This window comes from Lates calcarifer, unplaced genomic scaffold (genome assembly GCF_001640805.2).
Source record: "Lates calcarifer isolate ASB-BC8 unplaced genomic scaffold, TLL_Latcal_v3 _unitig_170_quiver_1334, whole genome shotgun sequence".
NCBI classification, from domain to species: domain Eukaryota; kingdom Metazoa; phylum Chordata; class Actinopteri; family Centropomidae; genus Lates; species Lates calcarifer.
The window spans coordinates 1-23,263 of record NW_026115705.1 but is presented as its reverse complement, the minus strand read 5'-3'; the positions used below and the strand labels follow the sequence as shown (position 1 = coordinate 23,263).

The 23,263-nt window shown below is 41.5% G+C and overlaps 4 protein-coding genes, 1 long non-coding RNA gene and 1 pseudogene across 7 annotated transcripts; 5 read left to right on the top strand and 1 right to left on the bottom strand.

Annotated features, from left to right (window-relative positions):
* The first annotated feature begins 338 nt into the window (after window positions 1–338).
* Window positions 339–3,188, top strand: LOC108890243 (uncharacterized). The gene is made up of 5 exons (XM_051067513.1): window positions 339–481; window positions 570–914; window positions 1,143–1,238; window positions 1,324–1,358; window positions 1,453–3,188. The coding sequence occupies exons 1-5, from the start codon at window positions 436–438 to the stop codon at window positions 1,573–1,575; spliced, it is 645 nt and encodes a 214-aa protein (XP_050923470.1). The 5' UTR covers window positions 339–435; the 3' UTR covers window positions 1,576–3,188.
* Window positions 3,189–4,858: 1,670 nt separating this feature from the next.
* LOC127139586 (uncharacterized) lies at window positions 4,859–9,666 on the top strand. Of its 3 annotated transcripts, none has more exons than XM_051067517.1 (6): window positions 4,859–4,915; window positions 8,369–8,710; window positions 8,836–8,877; window positions 8,995–9,090; window positions 9,233–9,267; window positions 9,431–9,666. In XM_051067517.1, exons 1-6 carry the CDS (start codon window positions 4,876–4,878, stop codon window positions 9,551–9,553), a joined length of 678 nt encoding a protein of 225 aa, XP_050923474.1. In that variant the 5' UTR covers window positions 4,859–4,875; the 3' UTR covers window positions 9,554–9,666. The 3 variants fall into 3 exon arrangements, with proteins under 3 accessions (XP_050923474.1, XP_050923473.1, XP_050923472.1); XM_051067516.1 differs by lacking the exons at window positions 8,369–8,710; window positions 8,836–8,877 and adding exons at window positions 5,028–5,369; window positions 5,495–5,536; XM_051067515.1 differs by lacking the exon at window positions 4,859–4,915 and adding an exon at window positions 8,033–8,256.
* LOC127139588 (uncharacterized) lies at window positions 5,826–6,325 on the top strand. Its single transcript, XR_007809828.1, has 2 exons — window positions 5,826–5,926; window positions 6,090–6,325. It is a non-coding gene; the product is annotated as an uncharacterized LOC127139588 (long non-coding RNA).
* A 1,701-nt stretch (window positions 9,667–11,367) lies between the features above and the next one.
* On the top strand, window positions 11,368–12,976 carry LOC127139587 (uncharacterized). Its single transcript, XM_051067518.1, has 6 exons — window positions 11,368–11,590; window positions 11,703–12,044; window positions 12,170–12,211; window positions 12,329–12,424; window positions 12,567–12,601; window positions 12,765–12,976. Exons 1-6 carry the CDS (start codon window positions 11,461–11,463, stop codon window positions 12,885–12,887), a joined length of 768 nt encoding a protein of 255 aa, XP_050923475.1. The 5' UTR covers window positions 11,368–11,460; the 3' UTR covers window positions 12,888–12,976.
* A 1,748-nt stretch (window positions 12,977–14,724) lies between these two features.
* On the top strand, window positions 14,725–16,261 carry LOC108890242 (uncharacterized). Its single transcript, XM_051067514.1, has 5 exons — window positions 14,725–14,948; window positions 15,061–15,402; window positions 15,526–15,567; window positions 15,685–15,795; window positions 15,957–16,261. Exons 1-5 carry the CDS (start codon window positions 14,819–14,821, stop codon window positions 16,112–16,114), a joined length of 783 nt encoding a protein of 260 aa, XP_050923471.1. The 5' UTR covers window positions 14,725–14,818; the 3' UTR covers window positions 16,115–16,261.
* A 3,536-nt stretch (window positions 16,262–19,797) lies between these two features.
* Window positions 19,798–21,492, bottom strand: LOC108890246 (RNA-binding protein 4B-like; annotated as a pseudogene).
* Window positions 21,493–23,263: the final 1,771 nt, after the last annotated feature.

The window sequence follows — 23,263 nt, the reverse complement described above, 5'->3', positions numbered from 1 at the left end:
AAACAGCTCTGTCTGTATCAGTGAGGTATTTGTGTCTGTATCATGATAGAGGTGTTGACCAGAGGAAGCTCAGCTTTCAGCTCTCTGCATCATAACTACACACAGCATTGGTCTTGATGTACCAAGCAAGAGAACAATAAACCTGCATCACAGATTTTGAAATCTGATGTTTTTGTGTTTGATTTCTGAGTTTTTAGTGAACTTCCTGTTGTTTCCTGTCCATCTCCTCTGAAAGTGTGAGAAAAAGTAGCAGGACACTCCTCTGAAACCATTCACTCTGCTCCAGACTGAACATATTGAACACATGACAGACTATCAGACAGCTAAACTACAGCAACTGCAAACCCCCACCCCCAAAAAAACCCTCCGCCTCCTCAGACTGCGTTGCAGAACAGAGTTGTAAAGTGTCATTACAGCGACACAATCGTACGCACAATGAGGAACTTTACCTTGATGTCAGGTTTACTTCTCCTCAGCCTCAGTGAGTACTGACATTGAAGAAACATCACCTACAATTATAAGTTATTGTTTGTGTTCCTGCAGCTTTTTCAGTTGTGTGTGTGTTTCAGGCTGGATCTCCATCTCAGTTTCTGAGTTTCACACTGTGGAGGTACAGCCTGGCGAAGAGGTCACTCTGCTGTGTACTAACTTTACCAGTTCTCCTACTCTGATAATCTGGTTCAGAGTGGTCAAGCTATTGAAGCCCAGCTGTATTTCCACTATATACACGTCCTCTAGGCCTGCCTCATTCTGTGATGGTTTTCAAAATGACAGATTTGAAGTGACATCCAACAGCTCTACTGTCTTCCTCAAAATCAGAAAAGTGGATTCGTCTGACTCTGGACTGTATTTCTGTGGATATCACATAACCAGCAACCCAGTTATTGTCGGTGCAACATATTTAGAGGTTCAAGGTAAGATTGTTGTTCAGGCTTGTCTGTCTTTTGGTCGATGTGGCCATTTGCTGCTTGTCAAAATAAGGATTTTGAGGGACTATTGTCAACAGCACAGTCATATTCTAAATTCTCCCTTGCTCACGTTAACATTTCTCTACTGTCAGTGTCAGTTTTTAATATTAATCAGGTCTCATGCCACCAGAGTTAGAAATTGTACAAATTCTAATGTAACAGTCTTCCTCGTAGGAGTTACAAAGATGAGTGTGATCCTGGGTGGTCTGACAGTTTTTCTCGCTTTGGTCATTGTTGGTCTTATTGTCAAGATCAAAAAGCTTCAGAAAGGTATTTCTACTCTGTATTATTCTATTTTCACATCCTGTGTTTAAGCTGCAAGTCAATTAAGCAGATACATCTCTCTGTCTTGTAGCTCATGTTGGAGAAAAGAATCCACAACAGGCAGAGGTGATGATTATTAAGTTTTTAATTTTTTGATACTGTCTTTTCCCCACACATGCAGCTGTGTGAGATGAGTGACTGAAACTCTTGTTATTCACAGAATCTGGGCTCAGATGAGCTGAACTATGCAACAGTGACTTTTCGTCCAAAGAAAAGCAGAAACAGTGGGCCTGCATCAGAGAGCGAGCTGGAGTTAAATGCTATTTATTCTGCCACCAGATAGACCAAGGAAGCACCTGGGACTGCAGCTCAGAGTGGAACTGATGTTTTATTATTAAACCACTGGTGTATTACTGTCATGTTGTTCAAAAGGTCTGACCCTGTGACTGAAATTCATGCAAAATGCACAATATTCTTGGTGCTGCTGATTCTTATTCCTCATCTGTGTCTTTATTTCTGTGTGTATACTTGTAATTGTCTTGTATCTCAGTCTGAGAGCAGAATATTATGATATTATGGTGTTTGATAGAGGATCCAGTAAACACACTGTTTGATGACTGAGGAAGTTTAGCTGTTTAGCTGATTTGACCATAACGCATAGAGCTGAATGAGGCTGTGTTTTTCCGAGGACCAGCTTATAACAACTGACTAACCATCAGCAACACATCGCCGCTTTGACAGGAAGAGACAGCACAGTGTGGTCTGAACACGACTGAGGCGAAAAATCATGAGGCCTGTTAACACAGAGCTCGCTAAGAATAAGATCTATAAATAAACAGTGGGCAGCAGACCAAAAGACGCCTCTATGTTTGTATAGTGTCTGAAAAACATCCATCACCAGAGGAACTGCACAGGTGTCTGTAGAAACAGGTAGGATCACAGCAGAACTACAGCAGGTGCAGCTTCCACCCAACTCCACTGTCACTTTTACTCACTATTTACTGCAGTGTTTCAATCTCACGGTGTGTTATGAATCAGTGTAAACAACAAGATAAGCATCAGAACCAGCCCACCTCTATAAACCCCTTTACACTGCTGTAAAGAGCCATAGCTGTGACACTGTCACACGCACAGTGATGATCCTCGCTTTGATAGCAGCTTTACTTGTCTGCAGCCTCAGTAAGTACTGGCACTGAAACACACCACGGCATCAACTGCGCCGCTGACTATTATCAAATCAAGCAGGTTCTTGTTGCTGTATCAGCCAAAGGATTAACATCTCTGCTGTGTGTTTCAGGCTGCATCTCAGTTTCTGAGTCTCAGACTGTGGAGGTCCAGTCTGGTGAAGAAGCCACACTGCTGTGCTCCAACTTTACCACTTCTCCTTCTCAGATAATCTGGTTCAGACTGACCAACAGAACCCAGCCCCGCTGCATTTCCTCCATCTACACAGCCACTGACCCTGCTTCACTCTGTAGTGGAGTCCAAGAGGGAAAATATGAAATGAGATCCAACATCTCTACTGTCTTTCTCAAAATGAAGGATGTGGATTCATCTGACTCTGGACTGTATTTCTGTGGATATTATATAAGCAGACACCCCGTTATTGTTAGCGCAACATATTTAAAGGTTCAAGGTAAGAATGTCGCCTGCTACTGCATTGGATTCCTGTCAAAATAATATCAACAACTGACAAATTGTCTTTATTCGTTATTCTAGATTTAGATTTTTTGTCAGTTGTTGGAAACAGCTCATCCACAGAGTCACCTCTGTGCATTTAAATGTTAATCAGATCTCAAGCCATGAGTGTTGAAGTGTACAGAGAGCCTAACTCAGTGATCTTCTTTACAGAAGAGCCTGACGGATTAACAAAGCTGACGAGTGTGATCCTGGGTGGTGTGACTCTTTTCCTCGTCATGGTCATTATTGGTCTAGTTGTTCGAATCAAACAGCTTCAGAGAGGTATTTGATGAAAGCTATTTTATTTTATTTTTATATCCTTTTACAAGCTGCGCAGTGTTTTTAATATTCAGTGAACTGACCAGAAGTCTTGTTTGTCTTTTAGCTCATGAAGGACAGAACTCACAGCGGAAGCAGGTGATGATTTAAGTCTATGAAGCTTTAAAGTGAACTTAAATGTGGCTGTGAGGAAAAGAGTAACTGGGGGTGCTTTTACTTTCAGAGTGACGACCTGAACTACGCGACGCTGCTTTTCCGTCCAACGGCAAACAGCATCAGGACACCTGCATCAGAGAGCAGGGTGGATCCTGATGCTATTTCTGCTGCCACCTGACTGATTTAGGGAGAAACTGGGACTGCGGTTCGATGTGGACCCGACGCTTCGTCATGTCAGTCTGCTCTGGTGCTGGGTGCGGGTGGCTGGGAGGAGGCTCTATCGCTTCACTTGTAACCTGTTTCTTCCTTTCTCTCTCTTGCCTATTTTGTCAGCCTTAGATCTTAGTCTGAGTACAAAAGAATATATGACTGGTGTTTGATGTATGAAGAGCCAGTAAGGTTTTGTTTGATGGTTGTCTCTTGTAGTGAGAGTTAGATGGAGGTCTGCAGCAGTGGAGGTACACATCACTTCTCTGGCAGGAAGACACAGCACAGTATGATCTGAGGTGAAAATCACGAGGCCTGTCAGATCAAAGCCGTACGAATAAAGAAATAAAGGTGAAGCAGTAAATGGACGTCTTCCTTCTGTCAAGCAGAGAAAATCAGCTTCTATATTAGTTCCTCTCTCTGTGTGGCTGGGTGTAACTTGGGTGAAATCTACACCACAGGAAGACCGGCCTCCAGCCGCACGCTATTTTCTCCAGTCTGTAACTTTCACAATATAAGCTGCAGCTGCCACAAAACACAAGGAATCAAAAATAAACCCAATGTCTTTACCTCACTCCTGAAGGACTGTGTTACCACAGACTTAATGTAACACTGAAAGGACAAACAAGACCAGAGATACAAAGATTTTGTTTTTTCTGTTATTTTTAAGTTACAGTCTCAGTCTACTGCAGAACTTTTCTAATATGTGTAACTGCTGAGTGAATTGATTTTTAGAGAAGAGACCTCAAAAAAGAATGTGTCGTCCTTTAAAACTGCCTGTACTTGTCTTTTTCTATTTTGTATTCTAATAAATGTAAACACAGAAAAGGGTTTGACCTTCTGTTGTGTTTCAGACATTACATGGTCCCTTTAGTTCAGGCCCTGATCATTTAGAGCCTCTAGAGGCTGCAGGTTCCCCTCATCAGCTCTTCTGAGTGAGTCTACATGTCCTCTCTGTTGATGTCCCGCAGGTGTCTCAGGGACAGGGTCTATGCTTTTTACTGATCTTTGTACTTTGATTTAAAGATGATAACCGTTTTTAATTCCTTACTGCTTTTTAAATCATCTATTATGCCACTTCCAACATTTTACAATGCATATATTGAGAGCAACTACTTACATGTTAAATTAAATTAAACATGTTAATTATAAAGGTCATAAATCACTTTCTGAGGTCCTGACTTCTTGTTCGGAAGTCATTTATGTGGCCAGATTGAACAAACAGACAGACATGTACAACAGCCCGCCTCTTTCCAACAAACCCCCTGTACAAGAGCTCACAGATATAAAGTGTCATTGCAGTGAGACGATCAGACGCACAATGAGGAGCTTCACCTTGATACCAGCTTTACTTCTCTGCTGTAAGTACTGACTGACTTCTTCAATTTCCACTGCATTGTTAATTGTTGTTATATTTTAAAGTTGTAGTGCTGCTGCGTTATCAGCTCTCTTGTTGTCTCTGCTGTGTTTCAGCCTGGATCTCTGTCTCAGTGTCTGAGTCTCAGACTGTGGAGGTCCAGTCTGGTGAAAACGTCACTCTGCTGTGCTCCAACACCTCCACAGCTCCAACTCACACATTTTGGTCCAAACTTTATAACAAAACCAAGATCAGCTGTATCTCTTCTATGTACGGCTCTGAAGGCGAGGCTTCATTCTGTGATGGATTTCAAAATGGCAAATATGAAATGAGCTCCAACATCACCACAATCTCTCTTAAAATCAAACAAGTGGATGTATCTGACTCTGGACTGTATCTCTGTGGATTTTACATGAGTAGACACACAAGACTTACTGTGACAGATTTAAATGTTCAAGGTAAGATTGAAGTCTTGTCTTTCTTTTGGCGCCTGTTCTTCTGATCTGTGCTTCAATATGTTGAAACTCATAACTGAATAATGGAAAGAAATTCAACATAAAATGATTCTCATATCTCATTAAAGGCAGTGATGAACCTCATGACCATGTTGGTGGCGAGTGTACGAGTAAGATTCTCCTAAATATTTCTTTGATTGCACAGAGTGTTGATGTAAAGCAGCTTTGGTTCTGTAATGTTAGCCATGAAGGAGCTGAAGAGTTTAATCTAATGATCTTTCTTGTAGAAGAACCTGATGGAATAGCAAAGCTGACAAGTATGATCCTCGGTGCTGTGACTGTTTTCCTTGTCATGGTCGTCATTGGTCTGACTGTTAAGACAGGTACTTTTCAGAGCTACAGAATCTATATTTGGTTTGGTTCACTTTAAGTAAGTTAAGTTTAAACCTCCTTATCAAACAAATCCTATTATTTCAAAAACAATTCATATTAATGAGCTGATCAGATTTATTTCCTCTCATTCAGCCGCTGATGAAAACCAGAATCCACAGAGAAACAAGGTGAGTTTACTTTTGTTTGGTCTGAGGTTTAAAAGATGCCAGAATCACTTTCTTTCAGGATTATTTCTTCGCTGTATATTTAAGATGACTTTATTATATCTGACATTATCTGATACTGTTTATTAAGTCCTATAAATGAGAGTGGCCTACCTCTTATTTACAGAACCTGGACTCTGGTGACTTGAAGGATGCAGCACTGAGTTTGTATTCACCAACAATAAGAAACAGGAGGCCTGCATCAGAGAGAGAAGAGGAGACTCATGTTATTTACACTGCCAGCAGATAGACTCAGAGTGGAACTGATGCTTTTATCATGTTCATGTGCTGCTGTGGTTTTGTGTGCCTGGTTACTTTGACAAAAAGTCTGATTTTACAATAAAGAGCTTCTATTCACGCAAATATCTGAAGATACTGTGTTTTTAATTCTCACCCGCTCTCTCTCTCTCTCTCTCTCTGTGTCTCTCTCTCTCTCTGTCTAAAGAATATGATTAGTGGTTGATGTAGGAGGAGACAGGACATTTATGACCTCCCACATTGTCTTACACTGATGTTAGATGTGGGTCTGCAGCAGTGGGGGAGGGGGGGTGAGAGAGGTACACTTCACAGGAAGAGACAGCACAGTGTGGTCTGACTACAACTGAGGTGAAAGTCATGAGGCCTGTTCACTCAAATCTCTGTAACAGTAAAATCTAAAATGGGCAGTGAGTGCTGACTGTCTTCACACTTACACAAAATCATTATTATATATAATTACATTTCTTAATAGAAACTAGATTATTTTAGCAGCAGAACCCACAGCCTGGCAGCCTGTAGCGGATAAATATTCAGCTGAAAAATACAAAGAACAGCCCCCTGTAGCTAACAGTCCTGTGTGTATCAGCCTATAGTGAAGTCTCAACCACAGGAGGACTAACCTTCAGCTACATGCTATCTCCTCCAGCGTGTATCCTTCACAGTGTCAGCTGCAACAGCCACAAAACGACTAATAACAATGAATCTAGTGCTCGTCTTGATGGACTGTGCTCATGCCAGAGAGACCACATGGTCCTCCTGCTGAAGCCAAGGAGACCTTTGACCACCACACAGCACATAGGCCTTTTTAATGGAAGACATTTTGTCATGTGATTGTCAGGGATTGTTGACAGCAGCACAGGCAGGACCCTAATGCTAACACACAGGCAGGCTGATGCAGTGAAGCAGCTTTTAACAAGGGAAAAACAGACTCACAGTCAGACAGGTGGACGAGACGACAGGCAGGTATCCAGGCATGTGTATGTGTAGACAGGGTGATGAGAAAACTGGGATCAGGTGTGTGAGTTGGGGGGGGGGAACTAATTCACTACAAAAAAACTGGTGAGCAAGTGGAGCAGGGAAAAAGTCTGGGGACATCCTGTGGGCCAAAGGGGAATTGCAGGTCTGAGGGGGAGAACATGGACATGGAGGAAAATGAGCAGCGGCTGGAGACAGCAGCTGAGGGGGACTGAGGGTCAGACTGTGACTGTCGGAGTACAACAAGCACAGGTGTAAATAATACAATGAATGATCCTTGAATGATGAATCATTCAGCTGCTTCAGTTTCAGGGTCCTGGTGTTGTTCGTGCTGTCTCACTGACACACAGGTCATGACTCACTGAGACACTTGAACTGAGCAGAGGCAACGTTTCCTGCTGTGACAAGTCACACTGTGTGTTTATTAACCATCTATTGTGCTAGTTTAGCACAACATTTACATATAATCACTTTATAAAGTTGAAACGGCAAATAACAGGCAAAATACACATCCAACACAGTTTATATTACTGTGTCCACTTGATCACTGTCCAACATTAACTGTCATTTTAGCTGTTTTCTCCTCTAACTCCTCAAACATACAGTCTGTGTGGCTTTTTAGCACAAAAATACTTCACTGTGTTCATTAACTTTCTCTCTGCATTGAACTATTGGTTTGCTGCAGCTCAAACACACATTTCACTGTTAAATGTCCTTTCAGTTGTAGTATGATTTTTTTTTTTAAGTCAGTATTTTACAAATAGCTTTTTTTTTATCAGATGAGATGAGAACAGTTGACTTTAATAGTCAAACTTTGATACATCTTTGAAGGGTAATGGTCTTTAGAAGAGACAGCTGAGCCTCTGGCTTTTGTTTTAACACTTCTTGTTCGGAAGTCATTTATGTGGCCAGATTGAACGAACAGACAGACATGTACAACAGCCCGCCTCTTTCCAACAAACCCCCTGTACAAGAGCTCACAGATATAAAGTGTCATTGCAGTGAGACGATCAGACGCACAATGAGGAGCTTCACCTTGATACCAGCTTTACTTCTCTGCTGTAAGTACTGACTGACTTCTTCAATTTCCACTGCATTGTTAATTGTTGTTATATTTTAAAGTTGTAGTGCTGCTGCGTTATCAGCTCTCTTGTTGTCTCTGCTGTGTTTCAGCCTGGATCTCTGTCTCAGTGTCTGAGTCTCAGACTGTGGAGGTCCAGTCTGGTGAAGACATCACTCTGCTGTGCTCCAGCACCTCCACAGCTCCAACTCACACATTTTGGTCCAAACTTTATAACAAAACCAAGATCAGCTGTATCTCCTCTATGTACGGCTCTGAAGGCGAGGCTTCATTCTGTGATGGATTTCAAAATGGCAAATATGAAATGAGCTCCAACATCACCACAATCTCTCTTAAAATCAAACAAGTGGATGTATCTGACTCTGGACTGTATCTCTGTGGATTTTACATAAGTAGACACACAAGACTTACCGTGACAGATTTAAATGTTCAAGGTAAGATTGAAGTCTTGTCTTTCTTTTGGCGCCTGTTCTTCTGATCTGTGCTTCAATATGTTGAAACTCATAACTGAATAATGTAAAGAAATTCAACATAAAATGATTCTCATATCTCATTAAAGGCAGTGATGAACCTCGTAACCATGTTGACGGCGAGTGTACGAGTAAGATTCTCCTAAATATTTCTTTGATTGCACAGAGTGTTGATGTAAAGCAGCTTTGGTTCTGTAATGTTAGCCATGAAGGAGCTGAAGAGTTTAATCTAATGATCTTTCTTGTAGAAGAACCTGATGGAATAGCAAAGCTGACAAGTATGATCCTCGGTGCTGTGACTGTTTTCCTTGTCATGGTCGTCATTGGTCTGGCTGTTAAGACAGGTACTTTTCAGAGCTACAGAATCTATATTTGGTTTGGTTCACTTTAAGTAAGTTAAGTTTAAACCTCCTTATCAAACAAATCCTATTATTTCAAAAACAATTCATATTAATGAGCTGATCAGATTTATTTCCTCTCATTCAGCCGCTGATGAAAACCAGAATCCACAGAGAAACAAGGTGAGTTTACTTTTGTTTGGTCTGAGGTTTAAAAGATGCCAGAATCACTTTCTTTCAGGATTATTTCTTCGCTGTATATTTAAGATGACTTTATTATATCTGACATTATCTGATACTGTTTATTAAGTCCTATAAATGAGAGTGGCCTACCTCTTATTTACAGAACCTGGACTCTGGTGACTTGAAGGATGCAGCACTGAGTTTGTATTCACCAACAATAAGAAACAGGAGGCCTGCATCAGAGAGAGAAGAGGAGACTCATGTTATTTACACTGCCAGCAGATAGACTCAGAGTGGAACTGATGCTTTTATCATGTTCATGTGCTGCTGTGGTTTTGTGTGCCTGGTTACTTTGACAAAAAGTCTGATTTTACAATAAAGAGCTTCTATTCACGCAAATATCTGAAGATACTGTGTTTTTAATTCTCACCCGCTCTCTCTCTCTCTCTCTCTCTCTCTGTGTCTCTCTCTCTCTCTGTCTAAAGAATATGATTAGTGGTTGATGTAGGAGGAGACAGGACATTTATGACCTCCCACATTGTCTTACACTGATGTTAGATGTGGGTCTGCAGCAGTGGGGGAGGGGGGGGGGGGGGGGGGTGAGAGAGGTACACTTCACAGGAAGAGACAGCAAAGTGTGGTCTGACTACAACTGAGGTGAAAGTCATGAGGCCTGTTCACTCAAATCTCTGTAACAGTAAAATCTAAAATGGGCAGTGAGTGCTGACTGTCTTCACACTTACACAAAATCATTATTATATATAATTACATTTCTTAATAGAAACTAGATTATTTTAGCAGCAGAACCCACAGCCTGGCAGCCTGTAGCGGATAAATATTCAGCTGAAAAATACAAAGAACAGCCCCCTGTAGCTAACAGTCCTGTGTGTATCAGCCTATAGTGAAGTCTCAACCACAGGAGGACTAACCTTCAGCTACATGCTATCTCCTCCAGCGTGTATCCTTCACAGTGTCAGCTGCAACAGCCACAAAACGACTAAAAACAATGAATCTAGTGGTCGTCTTGATGGACTGTGCTCATGCCAGAGAGACCACATGGTCCTCCTGCTGAAGCCAAGGAGACCTTTGACCACCACACAGCACATAGGCCTTTTTAATGGAAGACATTTTGTCATGTGATTGTCAGGGATTGTTGACAGCAGCACAGGCAGGCTGATGCAGTGAAGCAGCTTTTAACAAGGGAAAAACAGACTCACAGTCAGACAGGTGGACGAGACGACAGGCAGCTATCCAGGCATGTGTATGTGTAGACAGGGTGATGAGAAAACTGGGATCAGGTGTGTGAGTTGGGGGGGGAAACTAATTCACTACAAAAAAACTGGTGAGCAAGTGGAGCAGGGAAAAAGTCTGGGGACATCCTGTGGGCCAAAGGGGAATTGCAGGTCTGAGGGGGAGAACATGGACATGGAGGAAAATGAGCAGCGGCTGGAGACAGCAGCTGAGGGGGACTGAGGGTCAGACTGTGACTGTCAGAGTACAACAAGCACAGGTGTAAATAATACAATGAATGATCCTTGAATGATGAATCATTCAGCTGCTTATTCAGGGTCCTGGTGTTGTTCGTGCTGTCTCACTGACACACAGGTCATGACTCACTGAGACACTTGAACTGAGCAGAGCCAACGTTTCCTGCTGTGACAAGTCACACTGTGTGTTTATTAACCATCTATTGTGCTAGTTTAGCACAACATTTACATATAATCACTTTATAAAGTTGAAACGGCAAATAACAGGCAAAATACACATCCAACACAGTCTATATTACTGTGCCCACTTGATCAATGTCCAACATTAACTGTCATTTTAGCTGTTTTCTCCTCTAACTCCTCAAACATACAGTCTGTGTGGCTTTTTAGCACAAAAATACTTCACTGTGTTCATTAACTTTCTCTCTGCATTGAACTATTGGTTTGCTGCAGCTCAAACACACATTTCACTGTTAAATGTCCTTTCAGTTGTAGTATGATTTTTTTTTTTTTTTGAAGTCAGTCAGTTTACAAATAGCTTTTTTTTTTATCAGATGAGATGAGAACAGTTGACTTTAATAGTCAAACTTTGATACATCTTTGAAGGGTAATGGTCTTTAGAAGAGACAGCTGAGCCTCTGGCTTTTGTTTTAACACTTCTTGTTCGGAAGTCATTTATGTGGCCAGATTGAACGAACAGACAGACATGTACAACAGCCCGCCTCTTTCCAACAAACCCCCTGTACAAGAGCTCACAGATATAAAGTGTCATTGCAGTGAGACGATCAGACGCACAATGAGGAGCTTCACCTTGATACCAGCTTTACTTCTCTGCTGTAAGTACTGACTGACTTCTTCAATTTCCACTGCATTGTTAATTGTTGTTATATTTTAAAGTTGTAGTGCTGCTGCGTTATCAGCTCTCTTGTTGTCTCTGCTGTGTTTCAGCCTGGATCTCTGTCTCAGTGTCTGAGTCTCAGACTGTGGAGGTCCAGTCTGGTGAAGACGTCACTCTGTTGTGCTCCAGCACCTCCACAGCTCCAACTTACACATTTTGGTCCAAACTTTATAACAAAACCAAGATCAGCTGTATCTCTTCTATGTACGGCTCTGAAGGCAAAGCTTCATTCTGTGATGGATTTCAAAATGGCAAATATGAAATGAGCTCCAACATCACCACAATCTCTCTTAAAATCAAACAAGTGGATGTATCTGACTCTGGACTGTATCTCTGTGGATTTTACATAAGTAGACACACAAGACTTACTGTGACAGATTTAAATGTTCAAGGTAAGATTGAAGTCTTGTCTTTCTTTTGGCGCCTGTTCTTCTGATCTGTGCTTCAATATGTTGAAACTCATAACTGAATAATGTAAAGAAATTCAACATAAAATGATTCTCATATCTCATTAAAGGCAGTGATGAACCTCATGACCATGTTGGTGGCGAGTGTACGAGTAAGATTCTCCTAAATATTTCTTTGATTGCACAGAGTGTTGATGTAAAGCAGCTTTGGTTCTGTAATGTTAGCCATGAAGGAGCTGAAGAGTTTAATCTAATGATCTTTCTTGTAGAAGAACCTGATGGAATAGCAAAGCTGACAAGTATGATCCTCGGTGCTGTGACTGTTTTCCTTGTCATGGTCGTCATTGGTCTGGCTGTTAAGACAGGTACTTTTCAGAGCTACAGAATCTATATTTGGTTTGGTTCACTTTAAGTAAGTTAAGTTTAAACCTCCTTATCAAACAAATCCTATTATTTCAAAAACAATTCATATTAATGAGCTGATCAGATTTATTTCCTCTCATTCAGCCGCTGATGAAAACCAGAATCCACAGAGAAACAAGGTGAGTTTACTTTTGTTTGGTCTGAGGTTTAAAAGATGCCAGAATCACTTTCTTTCAGGATTATTTCTTCGCTGTATATTTAAGATGACTTTATTATATCTGACATTATCTGATACTGTTTATTAAGTCCTATAAATGAGAGTGGCCTACCTCTTATTTACAGAACCTGGACTCTGGTGACTTGAAGGATGCAGCACTGAGTTTGTATTCACCAACAATAAGAAACAGGAGGCCTGCATCAGAGAGAGAAGAGGAGACTCATGTTATTTACACTGCCAGCAGATAGACTCAGAGTGGAACTGATGCTTTTAATATGTTCATGTGCTGCTGTGGTTTTGTGTGCCTGGTTACTTTGACAAAAAGTCTGATTTTACAATAAAGAGCTTCTATTCACGCAAATATCTGAAGATGCTGTGTTTTTAATTATCACCCGCTCTCTCTCTCTCTCTCTCTCTCTGTGTCTCTCTCTCTCTGTCTAAAGAATATGATTAGTGGTTGATGTAGGAGGAGACAGGACATTTATGACCTCCCACATTGTCTTACACTGATGTTAGATGTGGGTCTGCAGCAGTGGGGGAGGGGGGGTGAGAGAGGTACACTTCACAGGAAGAGACAGCACAGTGTGGTCTGACTACAACTGAGGTGAAAGTCATGAGGCCTGTTCACTCAAATCTCTGTAACAGTAAAATCTAAAATGGGCAGTGAGTGCTGACTGTCTTCACACTTACACAAAATCATTATTATATATAATTACATTTCTTAATAGAAACTAGATTATTTTAGCAGCAGAACCCACAGCCTGGCAGCCTGTAGTGGATCAATATTCAGCTGAAAAATACAAAGAACAGCCCCCTGTAGCTAACAGTCCTGTGTGTATCAGCCTATAGTGAAGTCTCAACCACAGGAGGACTAACCTTCAGCTACATGCTGTCTCCTCCAGCGTGTATCCTTCACAGTGTCAGCTGCAACAGCCACAAAACGACTAATAACAATGAATCTAGTGGTCGTCTTGATGGACTGTGCTCATGCCAGAGAGACCACATGGTCCTCCTGCTGAAGCCAAGGAGACCTTTGACCACCACACAGCACATAGGCCTTTTTAATGGAAGACATTTTGTCATGTGATTGTCAGGGATTGTTGACAGCAGCACAGGCAGGACCCTAATGCTAACACACAGGCAGGCTGATGCAGTGAAGCAGCTTTTAACAAGGGAAAAACAGACTCACAGTCAGACAGGTGGACGAGACGACAGGCAGGTATCCAGGCACGTGTATGTGTAGACAGGGTGATGAGAAAACTGGGATCAGGTGTGTGAGTTGGGGGGGGGGGGGGGGGGGGGGGGACTAATTCACTACAAAAAAAACTGGTGAGCAAGTGGAGCAGGGAAAAAGTCTGGGGACATCCTGTGGGCCAAAGGGGAATTGCAGGTCTGAGGGGGAGAACATGGACATGGAGGAAAATGAGCAGCGGCTGGAGACAGCAGCTGAGGGGGACTGAGGGTCAGACTGTGACTGTCGGAGTACAACAAGCACAGGTGTAAATAATACAATGAATGATCCTTGAATGATGAATCATTCAGCTGCTTATTCAGGGTCCTGGTGTTGTTCGTGCTGTCTCACTGACACACAGGTCATGACTCACTGAGACACTTGAACTGAGCAGAGGCAACGTTTCCTGCTGTGACAAGTCACACTGTCTGCTTATTAACCATCTATTGTGCTAGTTTAGCACAACATTTACATATAATCACTTTATAAAGTTGAAACGGCAAATAACAGGCAAAATACACATCCAACACAGTTTATATTACTGTGTCCACTTGATCACTGTCCAACATTAACTGTCATTTTAGCTGTTTTCTCCTCTAACTCCTCAAACATACAGTCTGTGTGGCTTTTTAGCACAAAAATACTTCACTGTGTTCATTAACTTTCTCTCTGCATTGAACTATTGGTTTGCTGCAGCTCAAACACACATTTCACTGTTAAATGTCCTTTCAGTTGTAGTATGATTTTTTTTTTTTTTTGAAGTCAGTCTTTTACAAATAGCTTTTTTTTTTATCAGATGAGATGAGAACAGTTGACTTTAATAGTCAAACTTTGATACATCTTTGAAGGGTAATGGTCTTTAGAAGAGACAGCTGAGCCTCTGGCTTTTGTTTTAACACTTCTTGTTCGGAAGTCATTTATGTGGCCAGATTGAACGAACAGACAGACATGTACAACAGCCCGCCTCTTTCCAACAAACCCCCTGTACAAGAGCTCACAGATATAAAGTGTCATTGCAGTGAGACGATCAGACGCACAATGAGGAGCTTCACCTTGATACCAGCTTTACTTCTCTGCTGTAAGTACTGACTGACTTCTTCAATTTCCACTGCATTGTTAATTGTTGTTATATTTTAAAGTTGTAGTGCTGCTGCGTTATCAGCTCTCTTGTTGTCTCTGCTGTGTTTCAGCCTGGATCTCTGTCTCAGTGTCTGAGTCTCAGACTGTGGAGGTCCAGTCTGGTGAAGACATCACTCTGCTGTGCTCCATCACCTCCACAGCTCCAACTCACACATTTTGGTCCAAACTTTATAACAAAACCAAGATCAGCTGTATCTCCTCTATGTACGGCTCTGAAGGCAAAGCTTCATTCTGTGATGGATTTCAAAATGGCAAATATGAAATGAGCTCCAACATCTCCACAATCTCTCTTAAAATCAAACAAGTGGATGTATCTGACTCTGGACTGTATCTCTGTGGATTTTACATGAGTGGACACACAAGACTTACTGTGACAGATTTAAATGTTCAAGGTAAGATTGAAGTCTTGTCTTTCTTTTGGCGCCTGTTCTTCTGATCTGTGCTTCAATATGTTGAAACTCATAACTGAATAATGTAAAGAAATTCAACATAAAATGATTCTCATCTCATTAAAGGCAGTGATGAACCTCGTGACCATGTTGACGGCGAGTGTACGAGTAAGATTCTCCTAAATATTTCTTTGATTGCACAGAGTGTTGATGTAAAGCAGCTTTGGTTCTGTAATGTTAGCCATGAAGGAGCTGAAGAGTTTAATCTAATGATCTTTCTTGTAGAAGAACCTGATGGAATAGCAAAGCTGACAAGTATGATCCTCGGTGCTGTGACTGTTTTCCTTGTCATGGTCGTCATTGGTCTGGCTGTTAAATACAGGAAACGTGAGACAGGTACTTCTGATACCTACAGAATCTATCTTTGGTTTTGTTCACTTTAAATTGTGTCAATATGATGGAATAATCCCAAACTTCTTTCGTGCCAAAATACAATTAACAGTAGTGATAAATGATGATGATGTTGAAATGAGTTGACCAGGCCTTTGTCTCTGTAGCTCATAATGAAGAGGAACACAGTCCACAAAAGCAGAATCCAGTCTCAGATGATCTGAACTACGCAGCTCTAAGTTTCCAGTCAAAAGCAAAGAGAAAGCGCAGGCCTCCATCAGAGAGAGAGCTGGAGCCAAATGTTGTGTACGCTGCCACCAGATAGACTCAGGAAACCACTGGAACAGCAGCTCAGAGTGGAACTGATGCTTTATCATGGAAACCTGTGGATTTTGTGCAACTTGTATATTAGAGGAATTTACAAATTTGCCATATCTGATGCCTTTCCTTTGTCCACAAATCTACTTTTTTAATAAAGATCTAGCTTCATTTTCAAATTACAATAACTTTCTTGTCACTATCTTATTGGTGTTTAATGGAGGACACTGGTGACTGTCCAGAGTCTCTTATAGTGAGAGTTAGATGCAGCAGTGGAGGAGTGAGAGAGGGTCACATCACTTGTTTGGCAGGAAGAGAGACAGCACAGTGTGGTCTGACTATAACTGATACATGTGCTTGCATGGGCATGCAGAACCACTGATGCCGTGCTTGTTATTTTCCACTGTGGTGATAAACAGTAACAGCTAAAAATGAAGTTTCAACCACAGGAAGTCAGGCCCTCGGCTCTCTGCATCACAACCACACACAACAAAGGCCTAATGATTTTTTGAAACAACTCCATTTCATCAAAAAACAGGAGGTATTTTGTTTTTAAATTAGAGATCTAATCTAAACTTCCTGTGTATCTTCTCATCATGTCTTTTATCGTGACCTTACATTTGCTAAACCACGTGTTTAAGAGGGAAACTGTGATGTCACACACCTGAAAATACTCATGGAAAAATTGTTCATTCTCTGGTTGAAGTGGACTATAAAAGTAATTAAAATAGTTGAGATAGAAATGAACGTATGTGTTTTCCTCCATGCTGTATAGTTTGAAGACTTGATAGACGTAGTTATCAAACTTCCAGAGTTCTTGACATAATGGGGGGAATTTAAGCACAGGGAAACATCTTCATTGACGTGTATGTTTATAGTACTGAAGCACTACACTACAGTGATGATCAGAAATAAGCACATTTGAAGATTAGATCCATCACCTGTCACTTTTAGTGATTCATTCATTTTTACACTTGCAGATATAGTATAAATTTACTGTATGAAAATGTGTAATATTCATCATCTCTATGAACCAGGTGATTCTTTTCTGAGTGCAGTCATGGTTCTGAAGACTGAACACACCTTAGCTACTCAATAAACATATTTTACTGGACCTTTAAACATCTTGACCAAACAGCACAACCAAACTGCTGCTAGGGTGATGGATGAAATTAATTTTTTATTATGAGCGTGTTCCCCCTGCTGGCCATCAGTGGGATCTATAGATGAAGAAAAATGAAACTAAAACGTTTGGAAGGGAGACAGTCCCACACCCACTGATGATGTAACAACATACATGAAACACTAAAGTCTGAATCAATGTGAAAGGCATTTGTTATTCTAGAGTATCGCTGCATAAAAAGTAGAACTTTAATTTCTACAATAAAGTCTACATATAATCAAATCTAACAAACAATCACGTTTTTTTTATACCTAAGGAGACTTTAAATGTTTTCATGTGATTAAAATGTTCGACTTTCAACACAAGACCAGCAGAGCTTCGTTTCATGACAACCACAGCTGGGTGTCAAACCTCAGTCTTTTTGTGGTAGCAACCAAAATGTTTCTTTGTTGTGGAATCTGTTGTACCATGACCACAAAGCTAAACCTTGCACTTGTAGTGTTGAAAACCGACATTTTCTGAACTACAATATCATTAGGAAAGTGTTGACATTATTTTGCCCGTTTTGTCTGTATTTCATTCAGGCTACAGGTTCTTTTACAGCTGCTTGTGGGAATGATTTTGCTTTGTTAAAAAAAACAAACAGGTTTTGCAGAATTTTTTTTATATAACTCAAAAGTATGAAAAAAAATAATGGTGTGGTTTCAGTACTGAAACTCTGAACTCAGGACTTGCATAATTACAACTGATCCTAATTATCACTAGTAAGACCATTATGCAATTAAAGGATAACCAGTATATTTTAAACCTGGGCCTCATTTTCCATGCTTTTAGGTGTAAATGATTAAAAAGGATAAAACTTTTTGGAATCGCTGCAATATTGAGCAAAACCATCATACCAGGCCACTGAACAGATATTCCAGTGGATTTAATTGCAGCCATTTCTGTTCAATACTGCATCGACCATTTACACCCAAAAACATGGGAAAATAAGGTCTGTGTTTTAAAAAACAACTTCAGTTGTATATATTAGGACACATTATTAGTAGTAACAATGATGTGATTTGGAAACATGAACACAGTATTAATGTATATTAGTTAACAGGGAGGCCATGTCATTGTTTTAAATATTTTATTCATGCAGGTCAGAATCCAAAATGGCAATACAAAGCAGAGTACTGTAAACTTCTCACCTCCATCAAAATTCTGTGTAAAATTGACTAATATAGCAATCTCCCAGTATTGTTGACTTTTTGCCCTTTTGTACAAAGGTTATACTGATAACATCTGTAAAACAAAAATGTGCACTTTCTGATTAAGTCCATTCAGTCAAAACCTTCACTCTTGTCCAGTTTAACTGAACCTAACTAACCTAAATGCTTTACTAATTTCCAGTTTCAAAAACATTGGACCTAAATCTAACCATGGTCTTCAAGTCTGGTATTAAATGTGCCGTCAGTGCTGTATACAGGGCTGCCAGCTCCTGAATGTATATAATTTTGAATTACAAACACTGGCAATAAAGAGCAGCAGATTTACAGCTGAATGGAGTTTTGCCAACAGGTAATGAGTGAAAAACAAAATATAATTTCCACTGTTACAAACCTCTGTGGTACAGAACTATTCATATTTACCAATAAAACAGTTCAATGTGAGCATGTGCAGTCCCAGTGGTGCTTAAAGCCCTGGACTTACCTGTTGATTCTGAAGGTCTCCAGTAGCCTCTGATGTCATCTCCCCCAGATTCAAGGTAAACTAGTCTCATCTATGAAGTCTCACCTGCTTGAGTGTTAACGCCTCTACTCACCTAAGCTATAAAGTGAAGAGGTTTTCAGTTTTGGCACTGAGGGAAAAAGGTTCGCTGATGAATGATAAAAGCTGTAGTATTTCAGAGAAGAGATATATTTCTTTAATCAGCGTGACGATTTTCACAAGTTTGTTATTCGTGATTTCATCTTATATAAACGCATATTCATTAAATTTATATTTTCGAAGGATCCTAGGAGAGGATTCGAATCAATTCAAGCGGTTGCAGTGATGAGGTGTTTCAGCGCTGGGCATGTTTTTCAGCACATCTGTGAACAACATTACTGCACAATTTCGATTTATTTAAAAAAAAAAAAAAAAAAAAAAGATCGACAATGGACAGGTACATGAACGCTTTAAGGTAACTGCAGTACCTAGCAGTTACTTTCTACATGTGTCAAACTCTTGCGTCTTAGCAGTTTAAATTTTCACAGCAACGCCACATGGAGGTTTAGTTTTTCGATGGAAAAAGTTTAACATGATGGAACCAACGTGCAGACTAGATTTAATACCAAACATGATTCAGTTCAGTTAAATCTACAGTCACAAGTATCGCCTAGAAACTGCTGCTGAAATGATTCAGCTTTCTAAGGTTACACACCACATCAGAACACTAAGTTTTCAAACGTAAAAGTACAATTTTAAAAAAAAAAAAAAAAAAACGCCTAACTCTTGACGTCAAGCATTAAAAATACTACACCACAATAACAAACTAAAACAATCAGGGCAAAAAAATACGAGAGTAAAAACTGTCCCAAAATAATAAAAACAAAAACAGACGTGGACGTCGGCAATTCGGTTCCTCCTGTGAGCATCTCAGGGGAACTTAACGCGCTCAGCCGCAGACAGGAAGTGGATAGTGTCACGTGCATCAGGAGGCGGCGAGCGGCGACGCAGTCGGACGACGATCCTGAAAGAAGAGCAAATGACACAAATGAACTGTCTGCAACTGTTGATACAAGCACGTTGTTCCATCGCAATGACCTCCATGTTGACTTTTGTCCAAGTTCTGCATCTCGAAACACGGTTCTTCAGTCACACTGATCCCAGACTGGACCGTCTGCCTTTATCGGATTTAGCCTCAATTTTAAAAAATGGTATTGGCTAAAATCCAGGTTAGTGCACAGACGTGCATTACCAACTTGTTGAATAACACTGCGTACGCATGCTTTTTCAAACTTTGTTTTTCCACAAGAGTCTAGTGCGTGCGTCACTTGTCACAAGCTGCCTCTGTCTTCACTGGGTCGAAGGGAAATTTTGAGAAAAGATACTGAACACCAATCTACCTCAGACCTATTCTCACCTTCACATGTCGGGGCCTCGCTTAATAAGCGTAGCGTGCAGGCGGTGGCGGGGGCAGCCGGTCTGCGTAGGGGGTCCCTGGCACGTGGAACTCCGTATGCCGGGACCCGGGAAACCGGAGAGAGTCGAGAGCGCTCGTAGGAGTAGCCGTTACTGGCGGGGGGCATTGGCGTGCTAGGAGCTCTCCTGAGGGGGCTGCGATCTCGGGCGTAGTACGAGGACGGGGGAGGTGGGAGGGGGCGACGATCATACGGGTCAAGCGACGACGTCATGAGACGGTCTCGGACGACGGCTGAGGGGGAGGGGGAGGAGGGGACGCCGGCACGCTGATCCTCGTAGGAGGCCATGCCGTACGGACGGGCTCTGTACTTCTCATAGTAATCTACCACGCCATATCTGTCCCTCTCACCCTCATAGGGACGGTCAGGATAAACAGCTCGTCTAGGGGGGAGGGGGCGGCAGAGGAGGGGCTGGGTAACCTGGGGAATATGACTGAGGCGGCCTCTCAGGTAGCTGGGAGGGGGAGGCTCGTGCCTCTCTCCTGGATAGCGTGGGGGCCAGTAGCCACCTCTGTCTGGGGGGAGGGGGGGTAGTCGTCCCGTTCGTCATGTCTGGGGCGGCTCTTGGAAATCTGGACATGGATTGCCTACAGACGAAAACAAAGCAAACAAACACACATAACAGAAAAAAATACATATTACATAACCAGGTTCAAAGTAAGCACACAAACCTCACGAATACTTGCTTCACATGATGACCCTTACTTACCTTGAAATTCAGTGTCCAGTCCCTTGATGGCATCCATGCCTCATCAGAGTTGGACATATGTACAAAAGCAAAATCTTGACAACAGCACACTCTGTGACCGTGCCATACTCCTCGAAGAGAGCGAGCTCTTCATCGGATCCCTTCTCTACATTGGCTACATGCAGTTTGACTGAGCCCTGGTTCTTCCGGTCTCCACGTTGATGTGCCGTGAAGCTTGAAGAGGTGCAGGTTTTTGATGGCTTTGGTGGCGGCCTTGCGGTCATCCATATGGACGAAGGCGTAGTTCTTGATGATGGCACACTCTGTGACTGTGCCGTACTGGTAAAGGCCTTGATTTCATCCTGGTCTGCCTCTCGGGGCAGATTTCCCACAAAAATTTTCACCATTGTTAACGACCTGTTCAAAGGCAATTTAGAGCAAACGGGACATTGCAGGGGTGGAGACAGGAAAAAAAACTCTTAATTAAAAATTACTCGCTGTTACCTTCGTATGCACAGTTTATAGTATTAGGAGAAATCAGTTTACATCATTTGCTGTACTACTATTGTCACGGCTGAATATAGGCCCATTCACTGCAAAATGGCTGACGACAGCTCAACCGACGCGGCAAGTCAACTAATATAAATTACCGAACTTATCTAACACTAGAACATATTATCCTATTTGTTGCCATTTAAACTCCACAGTGTGTGTAACTGGTCAAGTCTAAACACAACTCCAGGTCATGGTTTTGCAGATTTTCTTATGCTAGCTGTTAGCCAGTCGGTTAGCTCGCCAGTCGAGCTACGCTACTACACAAAGCGCCCAGTCCGAGCGCTAAGCAGCGAGAAGGCGAACAGTCAGACGTTAACTGATGTTTACGGAATTTAAAATGCCTTCAGTTGTACATATCGAAACACCGCTGTGTGAGTGTTAGGGTTACCTGAATGCTGGGCGCCCTCTAAAGAATTCAACCCACTTTACGAGTAATTTCCTCCAGCCAGCTAGCTTCCGTTTGGTTTTTCCCTGCCTTTTGCCCTTCGTCTTCCTCGCCTGCGCTTTTGCCAGGTCACCACCACAGCGCCGCCCAGTGGACAGGAGCGCGTGGGGGGGGATCACCGCAGGTTTATACATAATATCAACAAACATTTAGCTACCGTATTCGTTTTGTTTTAAGTCTGCGTAAATAATTACCTGATATATTTTCTACCTTGTGATGACTATATGAGCGACTATATGAGCGCATATTACTGTATATGATATGATATGGTTCCGTATACCTGAGAAAGTTCAAAATGAGGTCACGCCATATGGGTCACACTGCATTATCATGTTTTGTTCCTGCCACTCCCCCTTGTCTAAATTTGTTTTAGTTAAAAAGTCATCCCTGACCGACAACATCACGTCTCACTCCTTGATTCACACAGGGCAGGGAACTAAAGGAATGCTACATCTCGGATTAATGTGTAACGGTTCAGTTATACGGCTTTACTTCCCGCCACAGCTGTAAATACTGCAGGGTTAGGGGTAAATGTGAAAGCATGCAGAGACTTCCTCTCTGTTTCACGTTGCGTCATTGTGGGAATTTCCAAGGCTTTAATGAGACGTTCAGGTGCTCATCCTAAAATTGTATATTAGGGTACAGCGATCGTGAAACATTTCATCAGAAAAGTCAAAAATAAACATTGTGATAAAGTTAGCACTGAGTAGAGTGGAGTTTCTTCTTCTTCTTCTATATATTATTATTATTAGGCTACTGGCAAATGCAGCACAATGATATAGAGGAGCCATGCAACAATAATCATATTTATTATTCAAGAATTTGTGGGTTATTTTTTTTCAATAAACTACTAGTTTGTTTAACTTGAAGAAGGTGAAACATGCTATTACAATTTCCCAAATCTTGGGAATGGCTGAATCTTCAGCTTGCTCATATTGCCCATATAAATAAATATTTACCTTATCCTAAAATGTACAACAGTTCGACCCTGCACGTGAAAGCAGCATTGTTGTTACTGGTGTCTTGTGAGAATGACGAAACCCAGGAGAAAAGAAGACAACAGCCTGCAGAGAGAGGGTGGTGTTAGTCTTCTGTTTTCACTGCCAGCAGCGACACCGTTAGTTAGTTCCCTCTGAGAGCTGAAGAGAGAGCTGCCTTTGATTCTGCCTTTGATTCTG

Coding starts and splice junctions, on each gene's coding strand:
- LOC108890243 (XM_051067513.1), top strand. CDS start 436: ATGAGGAACTTTACCTTGATGTCAGGTTTACTTCTCCTCAGCCTCA. Junction 482..569: donor TTTACTTCTCCTCAGCCTCA/GTGAGTACTGAC, acceptor TGTGTGTTTCAG/GCTGGATCTCCATCTCAGTT. Junction 1,239..1,323: donor GATCAAAAAGCTTCAGAAAG/GTATTTCTACTC, acceptor TCTGTCTTGTAG/CTCATGTTGGAGAAAAGAAT.
- LOC127139586 (XM_051067515.1), top strand. CDS start 8,127: ATGTACAACAGCCCGCCTCTTTCCAACAAACCCCCTGTACAAGAGCTC. Junction 9,091..9,232: donor TGGTCTGGCTGTTAAGACAG/GTACTTTTCAGA, acceptor CCTCTCATTCAG/CCGCTGATGAAAACCAGAAT. Junction 9,268..9,430: donor AGAATCCACAGAGAAACAAG/GTGAGTTTACTT, acceptor TCTTATTTACAG/AACCTGGACTCTGGTGACTT.
- LOC127139587 (XM_051067518.1), top strand. CDS start 11,461: ATGTACAACAGCCCGCCTCTTTCCAACAAACCCCCTGTACAAGAGCTC. Junction 11,591..11,702: donor ACCAGCTTTACTTCTCTGCT/GTAAGTACTGAC, acceptor GCTGTGTTTCAG/CCTGGATCTCTGTCTCAGTG. Junction 12,602..12,764: donor AGAATCCACAGAGAAACAAG/GTGAGTTTACTT, acceptor TCTTATTTACAG/AACCTGGACTCTGGTGACTT.
- LOC108890242 (XM_051067514.1), top strand. CDS start 14,819: ATGTACAACAGCCCGCCTCTTTCCAACAAACCCCCTGTACAAGAGCTC. Junction 15,403..15,525: donor GACAGATTTAAATGTTCAAG/GTAAGATTGAAG, acceptor ATCTCATTAAAG/GCAGTGATGAACCTCGTGAC. Junction 15,568..15,684: donor TGTTGACGGCGAGTGTACGA/GTAAGATTCTCC, acceptor TCTTTCTTGTAG/AAGAACCTGATGGAATAGCA.